The sequence below is a fragment of the Perissodus microlepis genome, chromosome 8 (assembly GCF_051167445.1).
Source record: "Perissodus microlepis isolate ML-2025 ecotype Zambia chromosome 8, ASM5116744v1, whole genome shotgun sequence".
Taxonomy (NCBI): Eukaryota; Metazoa; Chordata; class Actinopteri; order Cichliformes; family Cichlidae; genus Perissodus; species Perissodus microlepis.
In genome coordinates, this window is record NC_140468.1 from 10203259 (window position 1) to 10230454 (window position 27196).

General features: G+C 41.4%; 1 protein-coding gene across 11 annotated transcripts in view; it reads right to left on the reverse strand.

Annotated features, from left to right (window-relative positions):
- The window catches only part of nrxn1a (neurexin 1a), a 67739-nt gene that overhangs the window by 30127 nt on the left and 10416 nt on the right, over positions 1-27196 (reverse strand). For 4 of the 11 annotated variants that reach the window (XM_084937429.1, XM_084937434.1, XM_084937425.1 and 1 more), the window contains 10 exons: positions 26074-26091; positions 25279-25308; positions 9662-9963; positions 8433-8456; positions 6390-6551; positions 4613-4684; positions 4121-4345; positions 3145-3292; positions 2658-2672; positions 711-841 (listed from right to left, as the gene is read on the reverse strand). In XM_084937429.1, the coding sequence (XP_084793555.1) occupies positions 711-841; positions 2658-2672; positions 3145-3292; positions 4121-4345; positions 4613-4684; positions 6390-6551; positions 8433-8456; positions 9662-9963; positions 25279-25308; positions 26074-26091 (1127 nt within the window). The remainder of the gene's footprint in view (positions 1-710; positions 842-2657; positions 2673-3144; positions 3293-4120; positions 4346-4612; positions 4685-6389; positions 6552-8432; positions 8457-9661; positions 9964-25278; positions 25309-26073; positions 26092-27196) is intronic. The other 7 variants (XM_084937432.1, XM_084937426.1, XM_084937427.1 and 4 more) reach the window with 6 other exon arrangements.

Here is a 27196-nt window from a genome sequence, read left to right on the forward strand (position 1 = left end):
TTTTCTCCCCCAGATCACTGCCAACTGTACAAGCACTATAAACAATGACTTCTTTTTAGTGTACCTCTTTAGGTCATAGCATCTATTTTAAACTTCCTCTCTGCATGGCACTTTTTTACTGTGCCCACAATGGTGTTAAAGTTGCTTCTTTGTAAGAAGTGGGACCTTGCTGTTTTGATGTATTTTAATGAACTTGTGAAACACCTCCTCCAACGCCTCCGATTCTACCGCAGAAAACTTCCACTGCTTCTCGTTGGTCTGTGATGTCATGCTGTTTCCTGGGAGAAACACGCGTAAAACCTACACGTTTGTCAGATTACAAGTAACAGGCTGCACACGAGTTGTTAACAGCTCTCTCGCACATTCTCATCCAGCGTTGGAATGCTGGACTTTATTGAAATGAAATTAGTCAACAAAAAAAGAAGAAAAAAATCTGTATATTGTAAGTAAATTGCTGGCAGAATCAGACATTCTGTTAATGTAGGTAAAAAAAATTGAATATGGAGAGTTTAGGTTATTCATTATTGTCTGCAACTGCAGCACTTTACTAGAGCTGAAGTTGACATCATCTGCCAGTCCTAAACACCCACACTGACTATATTATAACACAGGAAAAAGTGAGGAATCAGAGGTTTGATGTTTGCTGGAAATTTTCTTTTAATTATTTGAGCTAGAATGCTTATCATAGCACATGATATCTACACACAAACCTCTGTTGGGAAGATGAGTCCAGCGCGATCCTCAGGTAAACCTCCGAGGTACAAGGTGTCATCCAGGTCCAGGATTTCACTGTCTCCCGGGGCCGTGTATGCTGTTCTTACGCTGTTCACCGAAATAGTTCCTGAACACGCCGCCAGACATCAAAACAACTTCAGTAATTGTTATGACCTTCAGCGTGAACATCCTCATCACAATCACCACTGTCATCACCACCACCATCACCACCACCAGCACCACTATTATGAGTGCCATCATTATCATCTTTATCATCATCATCCTTGCGCCTCTCTTTGTACTCCTCCTCCTCATCACCACCACCACCACAAATCACAGCTACAATCAGAAGTAATTGAAATTCTACACAGTCCTCAGGTAGTCCCTGTGAGTTAAAAAATGCCACATTTAACATTTTTTTTGCTAATAATATATTTCCTTTTGGAACAGTAACGCACGGTTGGAGCAAACAAATAGGATTCCCACTGAGAGGAAAGGCAGCTTCTACAGACCTCTGTAATTAACACAGAGTTTCAAGCAATAACTATATGCTCATAACAGGCTGACATGTGTAAAACATCCCCATCTGTAATAGAACTGTACAGTACTGTGCAAACGTATAAAGTCACCCCTCATTTCTTTATGTTTTGCTAGGAAAATGGAAAAATAGGAGCACCAATTCATTAAAACACCTGCAAAAATGCATGGAAATAGAATATGTGTAAGGCAAAAACAGAGCTTGTACAATTCTAATGAGTTTAAAAGTAAATGTTTGACATGACAACCTTTATTCTTCAACACAGCCTTAACTCAATGGCAAGCTTTCTTTTAATTTCTTTAAGCAGTCTTCAGGAATAGTTCTCCGGGCTTCTTAACCTCTTAAGCCCCAACGCCCCCTGATACGGGGGCAAAAAGCAGGAGATCAGGTAGGCTTGGGGCTTAAGAGGTTAAAGGCCACTTCAAACCTCTTCCTTGGATGTCTGCTGCCTTTTGCAATGTTCTCAGTCAAGATGATCCCGCACTGCTTCAATAAAGTTGAGGTACAGGCACTGGGGAGTGCAATCAATGACTGATGGTGTTTCATTGTGTGTTTTTTAATCCAGGTATACTTTCACTGCACTGGTTGTTTGTTTTTGTGATCATTGTCATGCTGAAAAATGAAGCCATTGGCAATCAGGTGCTTTCCAGATGGTATTGCATGGTGGATCAAAATCTGATGGCACTTTTCAGTGTTCATAATTCCATCAATTTTAACAAAATTCCCAACATCACTGGATGAAATGCAGTCACTAACCATGACAGATCCATCAATTACAGACACTCACTACTGTAACTCTCTCTTTTGTCAGATTACAAGTAAGAAGAGTAGGAAAGTAGATGGATCTAGCAGAAAGGCCAGATCTCTCTGGTCCTGTATCTGGATTTGTTTCCTTTTCTTTTGACATAACTGTCACCTCTTCTTTTGTCCTCACTTGTCCAATTTGTCCCTACACTTTTTACAACACAGTACACACCATACAGAAACAAAGTTTTTGGCTCTTTTTGGGAATCACCTTGTTGGTGCAAAAATACTATTCTATGCCTCCCAAATTGTATTATCTTTGGTATTTTGAGTTGATTAACTTTAAAAACATTTGGAACAAATTATGTATTTTTGCAACAGGCAGCTAATAACCCTAGAGATCCATAAAGATACAATTTAAAATGGGTTCTTTGCTAATTTTTCTGTTATGCATAGACACAACAAATCTAGTGATTCATAGGCCAGTCTTAAATTGCTTAACAAAAAAAACAATTCCTCTGACAGTGGTCAAGTACAAGTACAAGAACTGGACTAAAAATAAATTAACAAGCAATGAATGTCCAATGAAAAACTTCAAAAGACCTTCAGAAAGCCTGGGGAAGTGTTGTTCAAGACTTTGCACAGCACTCGATAGACTTACCAGAGAATCTGGGTCCTTAGCAGCAAAGTATAAAGAAATGATGGGCGGCTCAAGACTTTTGCACATAACTGCAACTGTAAAATGATTTTAAGACATTGTGCAAGTATGTTTTACATACCTACTGACAGTAATTGTGACAGAAAGGAAAGGTTTAGAGCAAATGTGATTATGATGTCAAGTAACATTAATGGGTCTACCAGTTGGATACGAAACAGGCCACCAAAAGCTTTAATTTTAGTCTGAGTGTAATTATACCAGCACATGAACAATAAACTTGACAGACCTGCTGTATATGAATTGGGTTAAAATAGTCAAAATAAAACCCCTTAAAGTCAGATTCAATAGAAACAGGTGAATTAAATACATACAGAATGCAGATGGTTGCAAAATTGGTCATGTTAATCTGCTGCTTGCTTCAAAATGTGCACAGCTACTGTCAGTTCAACTTTTGCTATTAGCTTCAGAATGAAAAGAGCTGCGATTGTACCTGAGCGTCCGTCTCTCTGGAAGTCAACATGGTACCATTCTCCATCATTGACCTTTCTGTCGATGGCCTTGGTCTTGGTGGTTCCTGAGCCCATGTCCAGCAGTAAGTACAGGTGTCCATCAAGCATCTCAATAGCAAAAAAGTCCACCTGTAGATTAACCAGAGACAGGTGTAAAAAAAACAAACAGGAACATTTGTGCAAGCTGTGAAAATGCAAATTATAGTTGCAGGTGTGACATGAGTGCAATTTGTTCAATTTACTTCTTTTTGAATTCTCATTAATAAACTATTCCTCTTGAATTTGTAGAAGTTGGGACTTTCGTTTGTTTAAAATCATAATTCTGCAGCAAAAGCTCAGAATATCAGTCATGATTATAAAGTCACTGCCCTGTTAGAGAGGATGATTAAAGGTAGCCGTTTTAATGAACTGAATTTTCAGATGCAAAATCTTTGTACACATTAATAAGCGACAGGTGCGTTGGAGGAATAAACTTCATTAAAACAGCTCAATTGAACTCCCACACGCTGTTCCACTTACTGTTCGTATACTTACTAGTGGACCATTCCACCTTCTTCATAAGTAACATCCCTTCATATCTATCTAGATAATCATTCCAACATCCAGCAGACTAAAAAGATTAATGAGATGAATTTAGCCACCTTGCAGTATGTGAGTGGTCAGCCAATAATATTCTACAAAAAATATTCTAAATTAATTTCTGTTCTTCATAAATGGATTTTGTAGATGGCTAGATGGATTTTGTACTATTTCATCAGAATTTTGAAAAATGTATACTTTGATAATACCTAATACTTTGCTTTTTTGGCTACACCCCTTCAAAACTAAAGTAACTCATATGAACTTCTGCACTTTGTATGATAGTGACCCAAAATATAGCTACTAAACATCAACACTGTCATTAAAATTTATTTCAACATTATACATTATACAGTTAGCCTAGAATGTTTTTTTTACCTTGACGGTTGGAGGTGTGCGCGGATCCTTGCGCTGCTGCTGCCGGGGTTTGCCGTGGCTGAAAAGCATCAGCCCATTGGGCTCTGTCGTCCTGAAGTCAAACGAGATGGATCCCGCCTTCTTCGCTGTCCACTTGCTCAGTGCCACGTAAGACTCTGGGGTGTCAAAGGTCACGGGGTCTAGCGTTGCTACACTCTCACACTTAAAGGACACCACCCCACTTACCTGGTACAGAAAACAGTTGAGTTGTTAAATTGCTGTAGTGACTATCTGGACCAGTATGGTTCCTTTGTAGTCTGAGACCGAAATAAAGCCAGATTCCAGCTAAAAGATAAAAGCTTGTGGCTACCTCTCAAATATATAATCCCATTTACATCGCTACAGTGTGAGTCTCACAGGGCGAGACATGAGGTTGAGCTACAAAAAGGTGTCTGTGTTTGAGGGGATCCAGCATTGTCTGGCTTGTTGGGACGTGTTGATTAAAGCGCATACCTTCATCTTGGGGTCTCCCTGTTTAGCCAGTCTAGACAGCTCCAACCGTACATCGTTGTTCTTGTACACCACCTTGAGGGGAGAGGATTGAAAGAAAATAATGATATCTGAATGCTGCTTCACTTTTAACCAACACACATAACATTTCTGATAGAGAAATTATTAAAGTAATGCTAAATTCTTATTAGTAAGCTGGGGGAATGTATCTCTCTCGCTGCGTCTCTGTCTCACTTTCCCTCTATCTGCTTTCTGCTATCCAAACATTATGTACTAGCACTCACAATGATGCTAGACTGTTTCCCTGTAAGGGAACACACACGTGACAGTTCCCAGGATAACGTTGGGGGAAAATGTATAAAAAAGCTCAGGAACAGTAAGATTGATTAAGTTTTTAACGCACATCGATTAATGTTTAACCTATTCAAACACATTTTCTATTCAAATGTTCTGATGGGTTTTTTATATGAAAGCAAGAACCTAAAGACCAGCATCCACTCCGGCTTCATCTTTTGAAAACTCCCATTTGTCCCTGCCACCTGCATGATTGCTTTTACATCTTCTATTTTCTTTGCTTTACTGTTTCTCTCTTTGCTTTCCCTGACACAGTCCGCTCTCTGACTCAGTGTATAGAGTGTGCTTGTGCTGAGCATTCTGATGTTGAGAGATGAGCACACAGGCTCCGCTTTATTAATCCAGACCTCCTTCTATGACCTGTGAGCAACCAAATACTCCTCTGCATTGGCTCTGTGTTTTAATTTTCTGCATGTCAGGTGCTATTGTGTGCGTGTGTTTAAGGCAAGGGGGTGGCTCTTGAACACAATAAGTGCTTCAAACGGTCTTACGGTGTGGGTGTTTATGGGGAGGATTGTGCCTGTGCTGCATCCAATGCACAAAACTGTTACAGCCGTGATTGCTCATGCATATGATGATTCGCAGCATACATCTTAATTTGCTCACATGGATTATCATATCATCATATTAAATATGTAAATGTGCCAGTGGAGGGTTCACTTTGACAGCGGCAGCCTCATTTAAACATCATCACTCTTAATGAAGCAACACAGAGTTCATTCACTACTGATACAGATAGCTCTCTGTTTGGCACATCATCTGTTGGCTTGTTTGGTTGTTTGTTTATGCCTCTGTGTGAATATGCGTGAATGAAAGGGAGACTCAGGCAGGGTGTGTATCCGATGGGCATGAGGATGTCTTTGGGAGTTTCATTGTATCAAGCTCTGGGTATCCATACGTATGTTTATTTGCGTGCAGCAACTGTTTCAGCGGAAATATTTGGGCATATAATATTACACTACGACTGTGTTTTCTGTGCATGCATGCATGTGTGCAGTGTGAGTTTTTGTTTCTGTGGTGCTGTGGCCCATTTCAAGCACAGTGGATGGATGGAGCATCTCTGTGGCGTACCTAATTAGCATGTTAGTACTTAGTTCTGTATCTACTCTCTCAACTACACTCATCACTGATTCTCTCTGATGCTGGGGAGGGTGTGTGCGTGTGTCTGGGACTACTTGTGTGAGTCTGCCAAATGGAAGCATGTCGGTGTATGTGTGCTTTATAAGATATTGTGTGTAAAAATGTTTGTGTGATGCGTGGCAGAAGAAAGAAAAGAAGATTTATTTTAGTTTAAATGAATATTTCTTAAACCTTAGGTCAAAGTGGACAGCATTAAGCACTTAGAAAGACGTTTTACACATGCAAAGTTTTATCCTATGCAAATAATTAGGTTGTTTTTTTTTTACCTATCAAGCATGCGCCCCACCTCTTTCAGACATCCCATGAAGTTATTGCTGACTGGAGAACCAGGCAGGTCAGCGGTGCTGGGGCTTCCTCCCACGTAGAAGAAGTCATCAGAGCCCAGCATGGTGTAGTCCTCCTGTGTGTAGCCCGTGGTGGTCAGGATGCCGTCCACAGAGATGGTCACCTACACAACAAAGCACAGGGAAAGGACACGCTATATACTCACACCAAAGGCAGCGCTAAGCACTAGCTAGGCGCTGACCAGCCAAATTAGCCCCCGTTGCTCTGGTAACCAATCTATATGCATTCTGGCAGGGAGAAGGCCTGATTGGTTTTGGGAATTGGCCACTTTGATTCGCAGCAGTTGGATCAGTGCTGGCTGTGTGGTGTAACTGAGTAGTGTCGTCTCTTGGCTTTGCTGATATAACCGGCTTCAGAAATATGTAACTATGCACTGCTAAATACTGCTCACTCCTGCAGGTAGTGGTAAACTCTCATTTTTCTTTTGTGCGCTCTGAGAATTAAAACGGCATAATCTTCTATCTTCAGCCTATCAAGAGCAAAAAGTCTATTGTAAATTCTCTATGCGATTAATAAAGTTTTGCTGAAACCCAAAGCTTCAGGGCCACAATTCTCTCGGTACCCAGACTTCAAAGGCAGTTTATTATTCTGTGACTGCATGGTAAAAAATAGACTAAACCATAGTGATTTTGCTAAAAGGTTAGCCTTGTTTATTAAAGGAAAAGCCAACTTAACCCATATCAGTGAAATTTTCCAACTAATGTTTATGGTTCATACTCTTAAGCTGCTTTACGGTCTAGGCAGAAGACGCAATTTGACTTATTTCCTAATATGCTAACAAGAGTTTTCCTAAATGCTTTGCCTAAAGTGACACTGGTGCTCTTATAATTTAATCAGCTCATTTTGGTGTGTAATAGCCTGTACAGAGGCTTTTAGGTGTCACTGATATCCAATCTTGTCACACTCAAGTCACCGTTAGTGGTACATTATCACTCTCTGATATTCTACAGTACATTACTGACCATGTCTGGCTTCCCATAAAGGTTGTGAGCTCTTTATTTCCCCACTACAATAAGTTCCCTCTGACTGCTGGTGCTCATCATTGCCAGGCAAACGTGCCCAGCCAGGCAGGTGTTAGTAAGTCTCCGCAGGCATCTTCGTGCTATGCAGTAAGGTGTTAGTACTATTTACTTGTTAGTAGTTGTTAGTTGTTGCACTGCTGGCAGCCACAGAAGTGTTACTTGTGTCAGGCCAAGCTGTGTTGGGTTACTGAGGTCAGGGTTCATGATTTCAATGCTGTTAGTCATTGTGATGATGTTATGTTATTGTGTTGTTAGGGTGAATTGTGATGATGGTGTTAGTTGGTTAGTTAGTGGTCTGGGGGGGTTTGTTAGATCAGCGAATCAGGATGACAAACACACAGATTTAATGCACACACGCACAGGTGTTAGATGGGTTACGCCTCATTCCACACACATAAATATACAAACATGCAGTCTGTTCCTCTCTCTGCATGCAAGCACTGGCAAAGAGGACACAATAGATAATAAAATACAAAAAAAACCCAACAACATATGACAGGATGAGTTAGAGGCACCATGGAGAACATGCAGTGGAGGATTGGTGAAAAATAAAAGAAAAAAGAATTTAAAAAAAGAAGGGAAGGAACCTCTCTATCCACTTTACGGACCAATTAGAGAGGGGATGGGCTTTTGAGTCACGCCATGCAGGATGGGGGAAGGGGAGGGCTCGTCATTTGCGTGCAGGTGAGGGATGAGCCAATCAGCGTGGGCCTACATGTCAGTCACAAAGTGATGGGGTGAAAATAAAAACAGTAGAAGTAAGGGGGGAAAGGATTTATAGAAAAAAAGTGGTTGGCAAGGAAGGTGGATGTGGGCTTTTTAAGCGTAAAAGATTACCAACCGCATTTATCCTGTTATCGGTTTAGTTTTGATGTCTATGGTTCAAAAGGAAATAGACACGGGGCAAACCCAAACTAAGAAACAATTAGAATGATATCTACCGAACAATGGAGTTTGTTTACCATAGCGTGTCCAATGCCTGAGTGCTTTGTAGGAGAGGGGGAGAAAGGAAAGCAAAAAACTGTGAACAGAACAACCTCGGGAACAAAAAAAGGAAAGCTAGAAGGCCTCTGGTGAGGTTAGTAGGTTGGTTGGAGTGGTTTCGCTAGGAGAAGGGCACAGGTTAGGTTAGTAGAATGAATCATTCCATGGATGGTGGTTAGTTTCACTAGCAGGTTAGTAAAGTTAGTAGTCAAGTTAGTAGTACAGACAGGCAAACGGTAGAGGCAGGGCACAGGTAGGTTACAAGCACCTGGGTGCTAGTGACCCTGTATGTTCTCTAGTCCACTCCCTCGCTCTTTCACTCTCTCAGTCATTCACTCACTCAAACACACAATTGAAAAAGCACTCACCTAGAGCTGAGAGCAGTGCAGGTCTGCTGGTAAAGCCACTGTAAACTAAGACCAAAACCTCAGGTATTTTCTTACTACCATAGCATCACTGCAATTGGACAACAGACCACTGACCATGGTTTCTACACTGTTTAGCTTCCTTCTGCTGACTACAGTCTTTTCAGCCCCGTGTGGCCCTGGAACACCTGCACTGTGGTTCATCAAAGTCAAATACAGAGCGAATCTATTTAACAAGGAGTCAGAATTAATTCTGCAACTAATAAACATCTTCATTTGGTTAATGAGTCAATTATTTCTCAGGCAAACTAAATTATTGTTTTCGCGTAGCCTTTTAGTGTACACGTTTTTTTTTATTATTTTTTTTTATCATTGCTTCTTCTGGCTTCTCTGCATCTCATCAGAGAATCTGTGCCACGAGATATGAGGAGTGCTGGGTTGCCCGCACCTATAGCCTGAATACAATGCTGTACAATAAGAGACATTAAATGCAAAGTTTCTGAAAACCCCAGCTGAGGTGTTTCTATTACATGATTGGTCAGTCTAAACTTCACAAACAAGCTAATGAAATAAAAAAACAAAAACAAAATCACAATGTTGTCACATTTGAAAAGCTGGAACAAGTATTTTTTTTATCTTGACATCTTAAAATATTTTCAAATTGTGCTTTACTTCATTCTGCCATTTACCAAGCATTTTATCAGTAAAACTTCCATTCATCCTTGTTATCTTTATGTCCCTCTCTACATGACTGAAAATGTTTCTTCCCAAAAGCCTTATCAGTAACATAAATTGTCTCCTCTCTGTTTCGCTTACTCCTCCATCTCCTGTTGTTTGGTTACCTGTCTCAGGTTGCGGGTGACCTTGACGTCATGCCAAGCGTTGTCGTTGAACTTTCCGTTGACGGGCTCCACCAAAGCCTCAAAGGCCCCAGAGCCGAGGTTGATGACAAGTGACACTGCCCCATTCTTGAGCGCCAGGTTGACGTAGTCAGCTGACTTGCCGGTGTGCAGCATGAGGCCATTGCGCTGCAGTGTCTTGAAGGAGAGCGTTATTTCATCACTGCTAGACTGGATGGGGTTGGGCGACAAGTCGTAGCAAAAGTACTCTGAGCCCTTGAAGGTGGCGACGTACTCCTCGCGAGCTGAGAGGCAAAGGGAGAGGAGGAAGAGGGAGAAGAGGAGGAAACAGAAGCATGGAACCATTACGTTGTTGCCAAAGCATTATCATAATGAGTGGTACATTTTCCAAGCTATGTTGCTTCTTCCCACACTGCTCGTCACAAAATGCTCAAAGATGATAAAATGGTGGGTGTTCATCAGAGCCAGCTGAGTGAAACAAAGCTCAGCTGGGCCTGGTTAAATTTGATTCGGATATGCAGTACAAAACATATTGTTTAAGATGCTGAAAATGCTGTTATTGTCAAGCAAAGCCTCACTGATGCCAGCGCTTGGAAGAAACACTTCCTTCCATACCTCTAATTGTACCACAGAGTGGTGTGTAAACAAGCTTTGATCATTCATGTGGGTTAGAGATTAAACAGTGTGGATGTGAGGGAGACAGTCGTGAGTCTGTAGCATTCCAAACTCGTTACGAAACCTGCCTCTCTTTTGAGAGAACAGCTGTGCTGGCAGTCTAAAGTGAGGTGCTCTTGTTTGACAACATGGCTCCTTTCATGATGTTTGTTAAATGCCAGAAATGTGTATGTGTCTGCGTATGTGTGTGTGGCGGCAGCAAAGGTTAGGGAAGTTTTAAAAGTGAATGGCAAAAACCGACGATGAAGATGGAGAAGAGCAGCCTGCAAGCATAATGGCAGCCAAAGCAGGCAGGAGTGGCCAATTAGAATTCAGTAACAGGCAGACAGCCAGTAGCAACTTACCTTGCACACCCTTAGTGACCCACAAGGACACTAGACCAAGGTTTTACAATCCATCATACTTAAGCTCGCATTCACTTATCTGCTCTCACACCTACACACACTACTCTATACGCAAGCCAGCAGCAGAACAAATATGCACACCTACGCACACATCCGCAAAAATTATCATACTATTGTGCTGCCATAGACAAGTAGGGGCGACATTATCTGTCTCTTCACCTCCCCCCACCTTCAAAAACATCACCCTTCCTCTGCATCTGCTCCAGCGTTCTCCTCACCACCATCCCTATAGCTCTCACACCTCCCTCCTGGCCTCATGCCACCATTCCTCTCCTCACATCTCACTGGCCTCTTTTTCTCTGCTCTGTGGAGCCTCTGGCATAACCACCATCTTGTAGTTCACAATGACGAAGGGAACAGAGGAGGATTTAGCACACGCTAGGTGAAGCTGGAGCAGGAGAGACACTTGGTGAGGAACCGCTGGAGAGGAGAAGAGGGGGGGAAAGATGCCATATAATGAATAGACTGAAGTGTAATAGGTTATTAAGGTAGTGAGAGGCAGAGTGAGGGGTGTTGAAATGGAATCGGCCGCACTTGAGTGAATATAACACAGAGAGAATAATGAGAAGGAAAAAGTGAGAATATATCACAATTCAAAGGCCAATTGTGGCAAATTGTCTTTCTTTGCTTTTGTTGCATGAAAAAAAAAATCCAAAGTGTGAATGCCAATATATGAGTGAGAAACAACACATTGTGTTGTGTGATTCCTTCCCTCCCAGCATGTTAATTAAGAGTATGTGTCTGCATGCCTCAAAGAGAAAAAGAAAAACTGCGTGCCAGTTCGCGTTCAAGCGTTTGAAAGTGTAGACAACTATATGCTTTTTATGTGTGCATGAAATGTGCGTGGGTGTGTGTGGGTGCTGGTCTCTGTAAATATTGGTGTATTGCTGTCAGAAAAGCTATTACCAACTCAGGGCCTCGGGCTAGTCTTTACTGAGAGGAGCGAAGAAAAAGGAGACCCCCACACACAAACGTACACAGAAAGACCAGCCACAAATGTTAACACAATCACACATACTCACTCACTCTCTCACACACACACGCAAACGGAGCCAAATGTAGATGAGGTGGCAGAGCGAGAAGGGGTGGGTGCGCGTTGTTCACAATGGGAACACACGCAGCCGTCCAGCAGCATTGTAGCGGTAATTTACAGAGGTGCCATTAGGTTTCAGTGTAGTGCTCCACTATTCTGTTGCTAATTTACAGACACATCATTAGAGCAGACAGGAGCACATAAAGCATCTCTGCATCGATCTGGAAGCTCTGGCCCGCAAACGCTCACTCCTTGTTCTATTACATCACATGCACAACAGGCGTGCGCGCACACATTCAGACAGGAAAATGCATATTGGGTGACACAAACACAAGGAAGACGTGCGTGTATGTGTTCACTGTGAAGACACACCTAAAACACACAGAGACGCACACGCTCTCAAGTGGGCAGGTTGGAGTGGATCTTCTGTAGCTCAGATTAATGGAGTGAGTCAGTATTAGCTCAGGGTAAACAGTGAGACAGACACTGACATACACACCACATGTCACACTTCATCCTGTGGAAAGCACTGTCGATCAAAACAAGCGAGTCGGAAAACGGAGGAATACAGTGAACGAGGGAGAAACAGTCAAATGAAGGGGAAAGAAAAGGAGAGCCTAAGAATGAGAATTATAAAAATGTTCCTGTGGAGAATTTTTAGTACTTTACATTTATTAATGTACTGTAGAAGTTTGGTATAGGGCTGGGCCATACACCCTAAATCTTTTATTATATCTGAAAATACTATCGTTATTGTGATATCATTGCTATAGCAACATAACACAAACTAGCCCAGGCACATCAGAGCACAACAGCATAATTTAGCATCTAAAAGAGTAGCTGTTTTAATAACCTTCAATCATGAGCAGTGCTTTGCAGAAAATGCAAGAAAATGTTTCCCCCCAAAAGGTGAAAACGACTCGTTTCACCCCTGGATGCAAAAACAAACTGTTGAGTATAACCAGGCTACAAGTAGGAGATACCAGCATTTGGTGATTGGACGTCAACCCAGATATAGGCGCATGACTCCACATGTGTTGTTGGTGCTCTGACTAGTTGTGCTGGGTATTTGCACTTGCTAGTTCATAGCTAGCTGCACTCCACATGACAGGAAGGTCACATGGAGTGGATGGAAATTTTAAGCAGCTGGTTTAAAAAGCTTGACCCAAGACACAACCCATCCCAGGTAGAAAATATTTTCCAGTTTTATTATCTGATAATATTTGTGCGGCTTTTGAAAAGTTACAAGGTCAAGTTACTTTAGTTACCGTTCAATAAAAGTGTTAAGATACCTGCTTAACATAACATTACTTAAATTTCCAGGGAAAACACTAGCAAAGCAGCTTGATTTATGTGGTGTCACTTAATGTACTGCTGGGTCACCACTGTTGCACTATGGCTGCTGCTACTGCTGGCTCTTTGGTTTAGTAGACTCAATTGAAAAAAGGATGGAAAAATACTCGTCATTAACTTGCACTTAAATGCAGGCTGCTAGCATCAATAAAATGTTCAGGAGTTTTTTCTATTTTGTCAAAAATACTAGAAGTTTTCTTGAAATATTGTGATATCATTTTGTGTCTATATCACCCACCCCTACTGTGGGAATTGTTTCTCGTGGACAGCTAAGCTAAGCTTATCTTTAGCTCTGAGGTCACTTTTTGCAATAACGGTCCTAAATTATACCTGATTAAAGCGAGTGAATAGAAGAAGGGAAAAGAAAACTCTTTAAAGTTAATTGGCTTTGGGTAACTTTAAAGCTAATTAAAGGATATTTCTGAAGAAAACTGTAAAATATGTTTTTATATCCATTCTTCTTGTTTTTTTTTAGTCGAAAAAAATTAATTGGCCGTTCATTGTTACCAAATACCAAACATTTGCTGGCCTAAACTTCCAAAACGTTCTATTCTTTGGGTCATATAAATACGTTGGGATTTTACACCACTGAATTTACAAAGTTATTAATCAGGAGATTTCTTTTCTTGGATACTGGGACGCTGTTAAATGTATTTATTTACTATTTTATGTACCACTTTATAAAATAAGTGGTTGTATCAACAATTTTTCTTAGCTAAAAACAAAGCAGGCTCTCTTTTGAATTCCTCCAGCTGTGAGCACTGGAGAGACACAGAGCTGTGAAACTTCTCGTGTGTAAGTAATTCACGCAAGCCGACTGTTGGTAGACAGATCCAACAATTATTTTTAATTTCATCTTTTAACCCTCAATGATCAATAAAATAAAAAACACCAAGGATGCAGCACTGCTGGGGTTTGTAACGTGTTGAAATATGCAGCAACTGAACAGCAAACTATTGAAAAAATATGCTCTAATGAAGGTCAGTAGGCTAAAACACTTTTCCTGAAGTGTCTTTTTACCAGGAAAAATACAACTAAATCAAAAACAGCTTCCTCCACTGCACCTCGGTGACTAATCAAATCTTCTCTTGGCTGCTCCCTTTAGGGGTCACTATAGCAAATGATCTATTTCCCTTCCTTCAAACCCTATCTGTTACATTGTCTCTTGTGACACTAAAGCTCCAGATATTGTAGTACCTACATTTAAAGTCCCTACTCTCACCTCTACACTCCCAGTTTTCCTTCTGTCTCCAAACACACCTTCTCACTGTCTTCCTCCTCAGTAGCAAAGTTTTCACTGGTAACCTAGTAACTAGTGGTTGTTGTTAGCCTGGCCCTCGTCTGCTCTGGTTTGGAAATCTTATTGTTCATTCACTTGTTTAATTTGAACAAAGATTATACACTGGGTGCCCTTCCTGATGCAATCCTCCCTGTTAATCCAGACTTGGACAGGACGCTAAGAATAATCTGGTTTATGGGCCCTGTTGTTGGCTCAAATACTTTGAAAAAAATAAACAAAGAAAATGTTCTGCAGCTTACCAAAATATGCTTTTCTCAAATCTTGTTCTAACTAATGGTGTAATGAGACCACTGCAATTACATAAAGACTCTATGCACCTTAAAACAAATTTACACAAGGCGACAAGCATAAAACTTCACTAAAAAAAAACATACACTTGCCACTGTTATGCAAAAGCCTATCAGCTGAGATTCTCCCATCATCTGTCAGCACTGACAATTAGAAGAGGAAGACAGGCTTTTTTATTGCATTTTCAATTACTTCACTTTCATACAGAGAGAAAGAAGGAACAAAAAACGGGTGACGGTTTGGAATAAACTGAGCGACTTCCTGGTAAGCTGGTAAGACTGCATTTGCAGAAGGAGAGGTCTGTCTAGGAACAGGATAATATGAAAAGAACTTGTACAAAATTAATGAAGCGAACTCTGAAGGTTATGCAAGGATTGAGAATAAGCATAAATGTAAAGATGGAAGGTGATTGGCATTAGTTCTTGAAGACTATCGTTAAGCTACTGCTCTAATGAATAAAGCAGTCCGTGGGGAGGCGAGGGGGGGGAGAGGGAGCGAGAATAACTGATCTGATGGTTGCTGCTTCAGAGACCAGCTGCAGCTGTACCACCCTTCCAATGATCAAACACACATCAGTTGGATGTTTCTGTCTGTTTGCGCTCTCATGGCGAGTGTGTGTTGCATTTTTCTGCTCATGTGTGTCCTCGGCGTTTCGCACACTAATTTGTCATTTCCATGGCAACCCACTGTTACAGGGGCTACACCAAATATGAATGTGTTTGTGCATGCATGTGTTTCAGAGAAAGAAACAGAGAGAGGGGGGAGAGACAGGAAGAGAGATGGAGAAGGAGGTCGAGAGAGAGAAAGAGTGATTGAGTGAACAGTACATTATCATGGACAGCTGTACTGAATCAAAATGGCGGATGGAGGCTGGGAGCACGTCGGGGGAGCCTACATTATACAGCACCTGATAGAGGGAGCAGGATGGAAAGAAGCAGGGAAAGAGGAAGATGCATTGGAGAATTTGAAAGGAGAAGGAATAAAAAAAGAGGGAGCAGGAGACTCATTGAGATGGGCAATGCAGAATGGAAGAGAAGAGAGAATAAGGTAGAAGGAAAGAAAGACAAGACAAGGAAAGGGAGTGGCAGAGAAGGAGGGATGGATGGCTAGAGAGAGGTAAAGACAGAAAAATGCTGGTGTATCTAAATCCTAGTGTAGCAAGCCTCAATCATGGCAGCCCTGTCATTCTGAAGATAGCACGCTGCAGTTCCCTTGCACCTCGTTTTTAGCCCACCATGCAGTTCTGCTATCAGCTCCTCTCAGACTGTCCACACATGCAAATACACATGCACACACACACGCAGCATAAACTCAAGCATCCTGCACGAAGGCATCCCTTCTTAATAACAGACAGGTGGATTAACTATACACTCGTACACTATACAGATAGATGACCAGCATTGGAAATGTATGTAAATGTATGCTAACATATGGATAGTTTCCATATTAAGTTAAAGTGTGAGAATTCATACAGTCGAGTTCACTAAAGGCTGCAAATGCCGTTTCCATCTCTATTCGGTGATATACAGCATCTGGCTTTGAAAGCGATTGGGCTATCACATCACAGCCAAGGGAGCAATACTGTAGAGGAGGATATTACTGTCAGGACACAAGTGACAGATTGCTCGTCTGCAATGTTGATGTCTTATTTCTTTTTTGTTGTTGTTGTTAAATTGAAAGCATTTATTCCCAGTATGAAATATGCACTTTAAAAAAATGCTACACCAGCACAGAAAAATACCATACTGATCTAAAAGTGAAGAATAGTGCAGAAACTGTGATTGAGTTGAAAAATCACCAACAATATAGACACCTGTCTGAATGGTTTCTTCTAAATGTTTGTCATTTTTTGCAAATCTTTGATGATAGGAAGGTTTTATATAATTTCTGCAATAGCAGGAATGTAAGACTCACAGGACTGCTAATTAATCTAGTAATGTTGTGATCATTTTTTATGTTATGTCATGTTTACACTTTTTGTTCTTCTGGATATGCAGGGTGGTTTCAAGTGCTTATGTAGCAATAGACCACCATAGCAGAGACTCCCAGTCAATGTGATGTCAGTCTTCCTGGAAACATTGTGGTATATGGTACACAAAACTGAAACTTGCCGCTTAACAAATAATGGTCATATATTTTTGTGCAAGTGCTCTGGGTGCATGATATAACTAAAGATTAAAAAAATCTCCTTTACCTTCGTACACTATATTAAGTTGGAAGTGTCCATAGTGTTGTGGTTTACACTTTTGCCTAACAAGCAAAAGATCACCCAGTTCATTTCTGGCAGGAGAAAGAAGTGAAGGGCATCCAGCATCAATGTAAAGATGGAAAGTGATTGGCATTAGACCATATCATTAAGATCCTGCTCCAATGAATAAAACAGGCTGTGGCCTGCTGTGAATAAGGGAGTTAATACTGCATTAAGTTGGCTTTTTTTTTTTTTTTAAAACATACAAGATGGCACAATTCACTTGTTTCAGGTTGAATTTTCACACTATTTTAAGTAAAGCCAACTTTTTTTTTGCAGTGATTCATTGACTTGAAACAATCAGATGCAACTGAAACCAGGTGTTATCTACATAATCATGATCATCAGTCATAAGAATTTTTAGATACGTTCTAACAGTGAACAGCAGCATTTTATAACTTTTGAGAAGAAAGAAACTTTTGCATTCTTTCGTGGCTGGCGTGGATTGAAGACACAAATGTGTGATAATGTTGGTGCTGCAATTTCAATGACAGGTCAATGCAGAAGCCTGGAGATTTATAGATTATACGGATGTGGATGTTGCAAAAACTTAAAAAGACTTTTTGGAGAACGCTTTGAAAGAAATGCCACGATTCCTTTACTGAGATTTTTGACTTCTTGTCCTATACCAGCACTGATCAGTGGTTTTGTCTGAGTGGCGGCACCAATCTTTCAGAATACTCCAGCAAGTCTGGCACACCTTTACTGTTAATCATAATCAGTGACAGGGCTGTAGGGACGAACTTGCCTTTGGTTGATGTTGTTTTATGTTCTAGTTTCTGTGAAGCACTTTGTGATTTTATCTTGAAAGGTGCTATATAAATAGATTTTTACTTTACTTTACTTTACTAGTTAGCTCACAACACAACTATTGAGGTCAAAGGTCAAAACTTAAGGTTTAGCCAATCCTGTTAATCGGTCATTGGATACTAGTGCAAAGCTAATAAAAAGTCAAAATGTCTTCATAAAATAAATTATGGTTTTGAGAATGGATTATAATAAATCCAATAACTCTTGGACTTATCTTTAAGCTACCAAAGCCTGCTTAACTATGATTGGTTAAGAAAACCCAAGCTTAATCTGGACCTTAATCTAACAAATCCCAAAATCTTCCCCACCATCAGTTTATGTAAATTCGCATTCAGGTGTATGTCTATAGAGATTATCGTTTACGATACTGGATTATTCATTAATTGATTCCCTGGATGAATGATGGCTTTCTGTTGATTAAGCACTCCATTAATTAGCTCTGATCGAATAATTGAAAAGAAGAGCAGCACATTAAACAGCACCGAAAAGAATCATTATGAGCAGTCCTTTTGTCAACAAAGAATTCAATCTGTAAGAAGATATGAGTCTCCTTGAGTCCCATGTAGTGTATTTAAAACTTATTTAGAATATTAAAAACAAAGGACTGCTTGATTGCCTTTGCTTAATAAACAGCAAATCATCCATGCACCATCCATTAGCGATGAATGGGGGATGGATGGTTTGCTGTTTATCAAACAGAACTGTTATACTAGCGTTTTCATCGGTCAACGTGGTGGAGTGAGCCTATTAAAAGGTCTGAACCCAGGGCTGGCGCCACTGAGGAGCCAGACATTTTTTATAGGGGTGGCCAGTGTCAAACCAAACGCCGGGGTGGCACAGAAATGGATGACTCGGTTTTATTGCTATGTGTTAAATTAATGTAGCGTAAATAGTCTTTTTTTTTTCTTTTCTTTTTCAGGCATTACTTCAATGAAGAAGTGCACTTTAGGAGCTTGTGTAAGATATTTATCTTGTTGATAACAATAAGGCTCATAAGATAATTGCCATTTAAATGTGTCAGAGAAACACTTAGATGGTCAGTAGGTATTAAATGTATTAACAGTTCTACATGTAGCCCCCCCCCATCAGGCTTTGTCATTAGTTGTGCAAGGTGGTCCGAGGGCTAGCCATGCCTTCCCCAGACAACCTCTTGGACAAACAACAACAAGGTCCATCTCAGGACTATCGCAAATCAGCGCACTTTTTGCCATTGTGTTCAATCCTTTATATCTTGTCCCTTTTTGTTCCTTTTATCTGTGTTCATATCTCTCTCTCTCTCTCTCTCTCTCTCTCTCTCTCTCTCTCTCTCTGTCTTGCTCAAATTTGGCCTTCTCTCTGGTACCCAGGGAAACTGGCTTGTTTCCATGACAATGTCTTCAGGCAGAACAGTGTATTTGTCTTAAGCTGGATAAGATCAGAGTCAGTTTCATCCCTTTTAGACACACTCACACCGGCATGCAGACAAACACATACAGTACATACAACATGGCACATATGCACAGTAGAGTAGAAGAGCACAAGAATTAGAAAAATGTGTAAAAAGCAGACAATTGGCAGCATTTAGATCCACACACATGCTTTAACATCTCTCACACACACGCACAGCTAATGAAACCCTCTTGTGGCATGTTGTTAACAAATAACAAGCACATAAAGAGCTCTTTTCATAAAGGTAATGTGATGGGTTTTTAATGAACACTGTGGCTATTTTAATTGTCATAGTTACGCCAGACAAGTGCCCCAAGTAAATGAGTGTTTGTGTATGCATGCACGATTCCTTTGAGTGTGCGTATGCTCGTTCATGTGTCGTTTTGGCAAAAAGCGAAGAAATGAACTTCAAATGCCAGATGGGGTAGTGAAGTGAATCGCCAATTGGGCCGCTACTCTCGGTTCCCACCCAGGCACAATGGAAATTGCTAAGACAAGTAAGAAACAATTGGAGCACCAAGTACCCTGTTTCTTTCTCTTTCTTTCTAAAAATGGAGTGTGTGTGTCTGAGTGTGCGTGTTCGATAAGGTACGTGCATCACTGATGAATACCATGCCGGCTGATGCGAGGCTCTGTCAAGTCGGGGAGCCCAAGGAGAGATGCAGCACTCCTGCTGAGAAACGCTGCAGTCTTATCTCCCTTCCTGTCTCCCCGTGCGTCGCCGACCTTCTCTTTCCACCTCTCTTTTCCCACTTTCTGAATTCGCTCCTATCTTTCGTCACCATCACTTTTCTGCACTCTTTTACCCTATCCCATCCACCCGTCCTCCCACCCTCCCTTACATACTCATTGCCAGCCTCCGCTCTATCTTTCCCCTTCATCCTCTGCAAATGGAGAGTCCGTTTGATGTCTTTATTTTTAGGCCATTATAGGGTGCTTCGGCTTTGCGTGTTCCCTATTAGCATTGCGGTGAATGCTAAAAAATGTAAATGTGTACGCTTGCTAATGAGCTGGTAATTGCATATAATTACCAGTAAAAGTATACATTTAGTAGTGGGATTGCAGCACATTTCCCATGTTGAATTCAGTAACTGCATCTCCCTGATAATGTGGGGGCTGAGCTCTGTATGTGGTGCTGTGACTTTCATTACAAGAACTGCATGGGTGTTAAGCATTAATGAGTGTTGTAGTACAGTAGCGTAATGGGTGTTAGTAGTGGAGAGTAGAGGCAGAATTAGTCCCATTAGTGGAGAGTTTATATCTGGGATAATTGTCAATTTTCCAATAAAAACTTTGCTGCAATTGCTTTACCATTGCTGATTGCTAGAGGGCGCACAGTTTCTTTTTTCACAGCTCAAGATGAGGCCATCAGGAAACAAAATCATGCCAGTCAGTAAGGCAGGCAGCCAATCGTCAGATTCTTGCCTTCTAACACTAAGCATCTCTCTCTCTCACCTCGAGTTGGAGGCTGCTCACTTGCCCGTCTTGTTAATTATGTAAGCCTTACAACATCAGCGGCTAATGTGCGTCTGATGAGTATCTTTCATTCATTGTACTTTGCTAGGATTAGCCGCAGGAACAGAAATCAGGCCAACGCAAACAATAACTGAGTGAATTTACATTTTTGAGTTGATACTTGTTCACTGTACCTACAAGCATAAACGCAGGGCCTGTTCTTTCACTGCTTCCTGACAGCGCTGACACTAACTAATATTTTTGCAGATGATTAATTTGCTGATTAATCATTTTAAAATGTCATAATATGGTGGAAAATACTCACCATGGGAGTAAAATGTCAACAATGGATCAACCAGCCTAAACCAAAACATATTGTGTTTAACTAGGCTAATTAATCTGAAATTAATGTCCAATCTTGGTAATGTTTTTGTTTAATTATACTACTAGTAATGCCATGGGGTTTGTATCTACTTCGCTTTGTCATACATGTGAGTAAACTTAATATTTTGAAGTTTTTCACTGTTGGTCAGACAAATCCAAGACATCAACTTGGGCTGTAAAACATTTCTATTTATTTCATTTAATGTAACGGGTAAAAAAAGACAATAGATAAAAATAGAAGCCCCACCAATTGGTCGAGGTTAATGGCTACACTACACATTCTTTCTATAATATTGCCCTTAGATGGCTTTTGCTGAGATTTGGCATGATATAAATAAAAGTGCATTGCACCAGAATCTGTTGATCAAAAAACTAATTTGCCAATTAATCAATAAGTAATCATTATCTGTAGACCTAAATTATTTAAAACTAAAAAGGAAGGTATTTTGCTAAGAGCAACACATCATTTATCAATAATTTAAACTGCTGCTGATTAATCTTCTGATGAGGGGCGAAGCATTTCAACAGTACCACCTAAAATAACAGAGAAAGATGAGAGTGTGCTGAGAAATTATACAAGTGTAATTAGACTAACAAAAATATGTATTTAAATTTTGTTTCAGCGGGCCTGTAGTTTATTAAAAAATAATCAGCTCTTGTATGATTTATTATTAGGGCTGTTGGTGGTGATGAGTAAGAGGTAGGAGACATGCTGTACTTTGCTGGTACTGACTGGTTCCTCTTGTCTTGGCGTCTGCTACCACTCCCAACCCCACATATGGTGGAGTCAGCACGGAGCTCGTCCACTGCGTTTGTGTATGTGTGTGTACATGTGTGCTTTTTTTTCGTTCTTCCGAAAAAGCGCATTTATCCATGAAAGAACAAAAGGGGGTGGAGAGGCGGGGGGGAAACGCACAAAAGAGACAATTTAAAAAGAAATCCAAAGACTGTGATATTGGGCATGTGTGTGCACAGCCAGGAGTGTGCGTCCATCTGCGTGTTTTTACCATAAGACAATGTGTTAAAATGAGCCGCTTTGATTGCCGACGCTTTATGAGTCACAAGTGATGACTCACAATCCACCTCCCTGAACATGCACCCATGCACTCAAACAAGACACACAGTAACATACAGACAAACACACCTCGCTCTCCACTGCCTTCATCCACTGACCGTGAAGAATATGTGCAGGCAGCCTTACTCATGCATATTTACACTGAACACATACTCACTCACCTACTCAGCGGGCACTCTCTAAAGGTTATTGTGTGTGAGTTTGCGTCTGTTTGTCCGTCCGTTCACGTACACGCATTTTTAAAGGTCACTTCAAGCGAGGCTGACCACTTGTCTGTGTAGCGTATAGATTGTTGGATTGATATCGAGAACACTTGGACATGCAGACAAACAACGATTATTAACTAGGCAGCCCGCTTCAGAGCTCGAAGAACATACAAATATCATAAACAAGCATAGCTGCCAATTATGACCAAGAGCCACTCGTCAATCCTATTCAGAATCTACAATCATTCATTCACCCAGAACCCTTCACGGTCTATTCTTGGAGAGACAGAGAGAAAAGAAAAGGGCAAAATCTGCTACTTGGCTTTAAGCACATTTTCCATCCAGATTATTGCTGCTCAATACTTTTCATGAAAAAAATCCATTTCCCCCCTCTTCCTTTGGCTGCTCGATACTTATGAAAATCCAATTTGGCTCCCTCCTTTCTTTCTTCCCTCCACAATTCGTGCATTTTCACCCACTCAAAGTGATTAGTGATCTGTGGGTATCATTTCCAGGGAGAGTGATAACTGTGTTTTATGGAGGAGGGGAAAGGTCCAGCGCTCCCCATCAGGGCTGATCTCCCTTGGTGAATGACTGGGCTGGGAGGGCAGACAGGAGCACCGCTGTCCCTTTGCAGATACAGGCAGTTGCTCTACATCACAGGAGAAAAGACGACTCACTTTATCTCTCCCTCGCTTCCTATTTCCCTCTCTGCTCCCTCTATCATTCATTCCTTTAGCTGTTCTCTCACAGGCACGGTCTCTTTTTCTCAATTTCTCCTGCCCACACACACAAACGCACACGCACACACACACACACACACACACATATGCTATATATCTTTCTAAGGCACCCCTCCCCACACCAATCCACCCCCTCAAAGAAACTCATTTCAGCTTTGCAGGCTCCTCAAAAAGCCTCTTTACGCTGAGCTAACCTAAGCTAGGCTTCGTCTGCACCATTTGACAGCCTTTACATCTCAGTATGCAGAGCAAAAACACACTCGCGCAAACACACACGCAGCCTTTTCATGTGTACAGTGTCTGAAAGAGGCTTCAAAGGTTTAAAAAATAAATAAGAGAAACAGTTTTACTTTTTAGCCTATCACAATCCAAACATCCGTAATAGCGAGGGCATCCACTATACACAAATACACTGAATACATTGTGTAATAATGCTGGAAACATATGTTAATACATGTCTGTCCTTAAGTAGGTGATTTAAAATGCTGAGCATAAGCCAGATGAAGCCATTAAATTTTCACTGCCACCTGGATGATTCACGGCAGACATTTTAAGGCAGAAACTTCAGCAATGTGAGTTTACTTAGCAATCAAAACACAGAAAAAAAAGCCCAGATAGAAATATACTTGTCATAATAGAGATGTCTTACACGATAGATGTTTAGAGACATCATTTGTTCTCTTCAAGATATTTCTATCTGCTAGCTAGGATGAACATTTCATTAAATGGCACATTTCAGCGAATGCACGGCAGCCCTGTCACAATGGGAGACAGCCGTCATCACATCGTCTCTCTCATCCAATCAAAGAGCACAATAGACGCAGATCAGCCTGTCACGATCAGGCCTGTCTTCATGTGGGCCAATCAGTGTATTCATCAGCGTCATGCAGAGCCGACCGATCGAGCAGCACCTACCTTCCCGATTTTCAAAAGCACGGTAGGCTCGAGCTTCTATTCAGTCGCACGCATGCAGGCAAAAGTAACAGCACGCTCACGCACGCATATGCACACACACTCATACGTCAACACCTTACCTTACCAAAAATGAAACATTCCAATTTAACAGCAACTGCACATAAGAATTTGAAGCTGAACAGCTCTAAAAGTCTGAAATTACCATACATTCAAGAGCCTGTCAATACATCCAACTTCAAAACCATCCAGAATAGCTCATTAGCCATAGATACATAAAAAAGTATGGGAGGTACCTCTGAGCTTTCCTAAAATCACAAAGGGTGGTGTCCCACACAGAGTGTAAGAGGGCAGGAACAAAGAAGGAGAAGGGGGGTGGGGCAAGAAGAAAAGAGGTGGCAGTGTGAGATTTTTGGTCATCAGTGAACAGTTTTCAAGCAGACCAGTGGCACTTGTTTTTGGGGATGTCTTCAAAAACACTGGGCAACTTGGGTTTTGAGGTGTAGCAGCAATGCTTTCATATGCTGCAGGAACATCTGTTCAGAATCACATGCGCTCGCCAACGTATTAACGGGAGCCCATGTGAGCACCGGCAACGGCAGAGCGAGACATGCTGGAAGCAGATGAAAAGCCATGGAGGAGTGCGGATGTGCGTTTCTCTGAAAGCTTGCAGTCACTGATTCAAACCCTGTTGTAAGAGCACACATGCACATGTATGGCTACATCGTACACACACACACTCAGCACTCACATCCCTCTCAGTCAAACTCTTGCACACAGATGAGAGAAAATGAAATGAGGTGAATAGTAAAGACCAAATCAAACCATCCATGTTGTCAGTCGGTCAGTCGGCCCATAGATCCATCTCCATGACCTGGAGCCCTGCCAAGTCTAATCCAACCAAGCGCTGAAGCAGCAGCCATCTACACCCTCCCGTTACTCCAGCCTTGACTACTGAATATCTTAGAAGAAGTTTCTCTCAGATTCATCACTTAACACCTAAAATAATCTTCAAAGGCATATTTCAGGTCTAACTGTTTCAGCAAATTGCATTCGTTTCAGCTTAAATTAAAACTCTGGACTGTTTAACGTCTTAATCACGGAGAAAAAACTGACCTTCGTTCAGTGCCTAGAGAGACAACTTTCTTCGGCTCCAGGTGGCGATGAGGTGGGGGAGGGATACAAGGAGTGTTGGAGGAGTGTAGGGGGAGTTAAGAGGTAAGGGGGAGGGAAGGGTGATGGTATAGCAGAGGACAACAGGAAGTGAGGTAAGAGGAGGCCATACCTTGGTCGCCAATCATCAGGTGTGCCAGACCTTAAAGGAAGACAAGAGCACAGTCAGCACAGTAAAGGATCATGGGGTGTGTATGTGCGCATGTATGTGCTTTTGTGATACAGGAGTTTGTCAATGGCATGCTGATGAAGGCTAAATTTCTCTGTGCTGGTGTGTGTATCTGTGAGTGCATGAGTCATCTAAATTATACAAAATGTCTAAAAAACAAACAAAACAACCCTCGCTTTGAAGACACTTACTTATCCTAGGCACCGATCCTACGCACAAACAGGTATGAACACAGACGTTTGCACATAGCCATAAACTAGGTCGTACACTTTACAGTATTTGCGCGTCTACATAACCTCGAGGCAAGAGCCACTTCAGATGATTGCGCATGAGATGTAGTACTTACCAGATATCAGCATCCAACCCCTACATACCCACACAGACCAACATACATCTAGGCTGGTTACCTTTTTTAACCTGGCTATCTATTACTAATGTATTTCCAAAAAAAAAAAAAAAAAAAAGTGCTGAGTGAGAGATGAAGGTAATACTGACATGGAAAAGATGTGAAAGCGAGAAGAGGAATGATGAAAAAGAATAGATGGTCATGATTACGAGTTAACTGAAGAGCAAGAAAGGTGTCGATTAGAAAAAGAAGCGAGAAGAATGAGGAAAAGTAGATAGATAGATAGATAGATAGATAGATAGATAGATAGATAGATAGATAGATAGATAGATAGATAGATAGATAGATAGATAGATAGATAGATAGATAGATAGATAGATAGTACAACCTACCTGGAGTGTAGCTGTGCTCTGGAAAGGTGTTGCGGCCGGCCGAGGAGAGAGAGAGACAGACATTCATTAACATGCATGCTCAGCCCTTGGGTTACCATGGCTACTTACTGTACATGCACACCTGTCCGGGGTTACCGCGGCAACACACATGCAAAAGTCCACGCACGGACACAATGGATACCATGCTGCACTGGTAGCCAAAACTGAGATTTATCTATACATACAGATGAACAGTCTCTCTACGACTCCACGCGGGTACAAATACACATATCTAAGTGCGTAAACAAACACACGCCCACCCACACTTGTAGGGTACACAGGGGTGGAGGTAGGGGTATTCAGGTAGAGGGGTGGGGAGGGGGTGTTGGTGTAAATATACAGTCCTACCTGTAGGTTTGGATTCAAGAGCCATTTACCCCATAACTTACCTTGTAGCCGCTTCCTCTCCCCGGAGCCCCCCGACATATAGCATGCAACACACACTTTCAATCTCGCAATCTCTCCCACATCCTCTTTACCTCTCTCCCCTCCTTCTCTCTCTCTCGCTTTCTCTCTCTCTCTCTCTCTCTCTCTCACACACACACACACTCACACTAACGTTGACTATGGCAGTAATAATGATGTGAAATAGCAGGGTAAACATGTAGGGATGGATTAGCAGTGCAGGAAGACAAGGGGCATGCATGGTCCAATACTGGGACAGAGTGTGTGTGTCTGTGTGCTTGTGTGTACATTAAACTTTGGGCGCCTGTGTGTGGATGTGTGAGTCTTGAGCTTTGTGTTCATGTGAGTGTTTCCTTGCCTCTGCCCTTGTGCCGGTGGCATGGCAGAAACAGGTGGAACCATTAGCATGCTAACAGCGATTTGCCCTCAAGGACAATGCAAGCCAGGCCAGGCCTAACAAGCCAGGTTCACTCTGCCTTCACTGGAGGGCAAAATAACTTAGACAGTAATTACATTTATGCACGGGCTCTGCTCAAACTGTCTTCACTTACTACATCTATATTCTGAATATCTCAAATCATTGTATTTCTCCAAAGTGACATATTGATGTGCTCTGGAACAAAACCCTCATAAATAGTTCCTTCATTGCACTGGTATTAAATATGTAATATACTGCAGT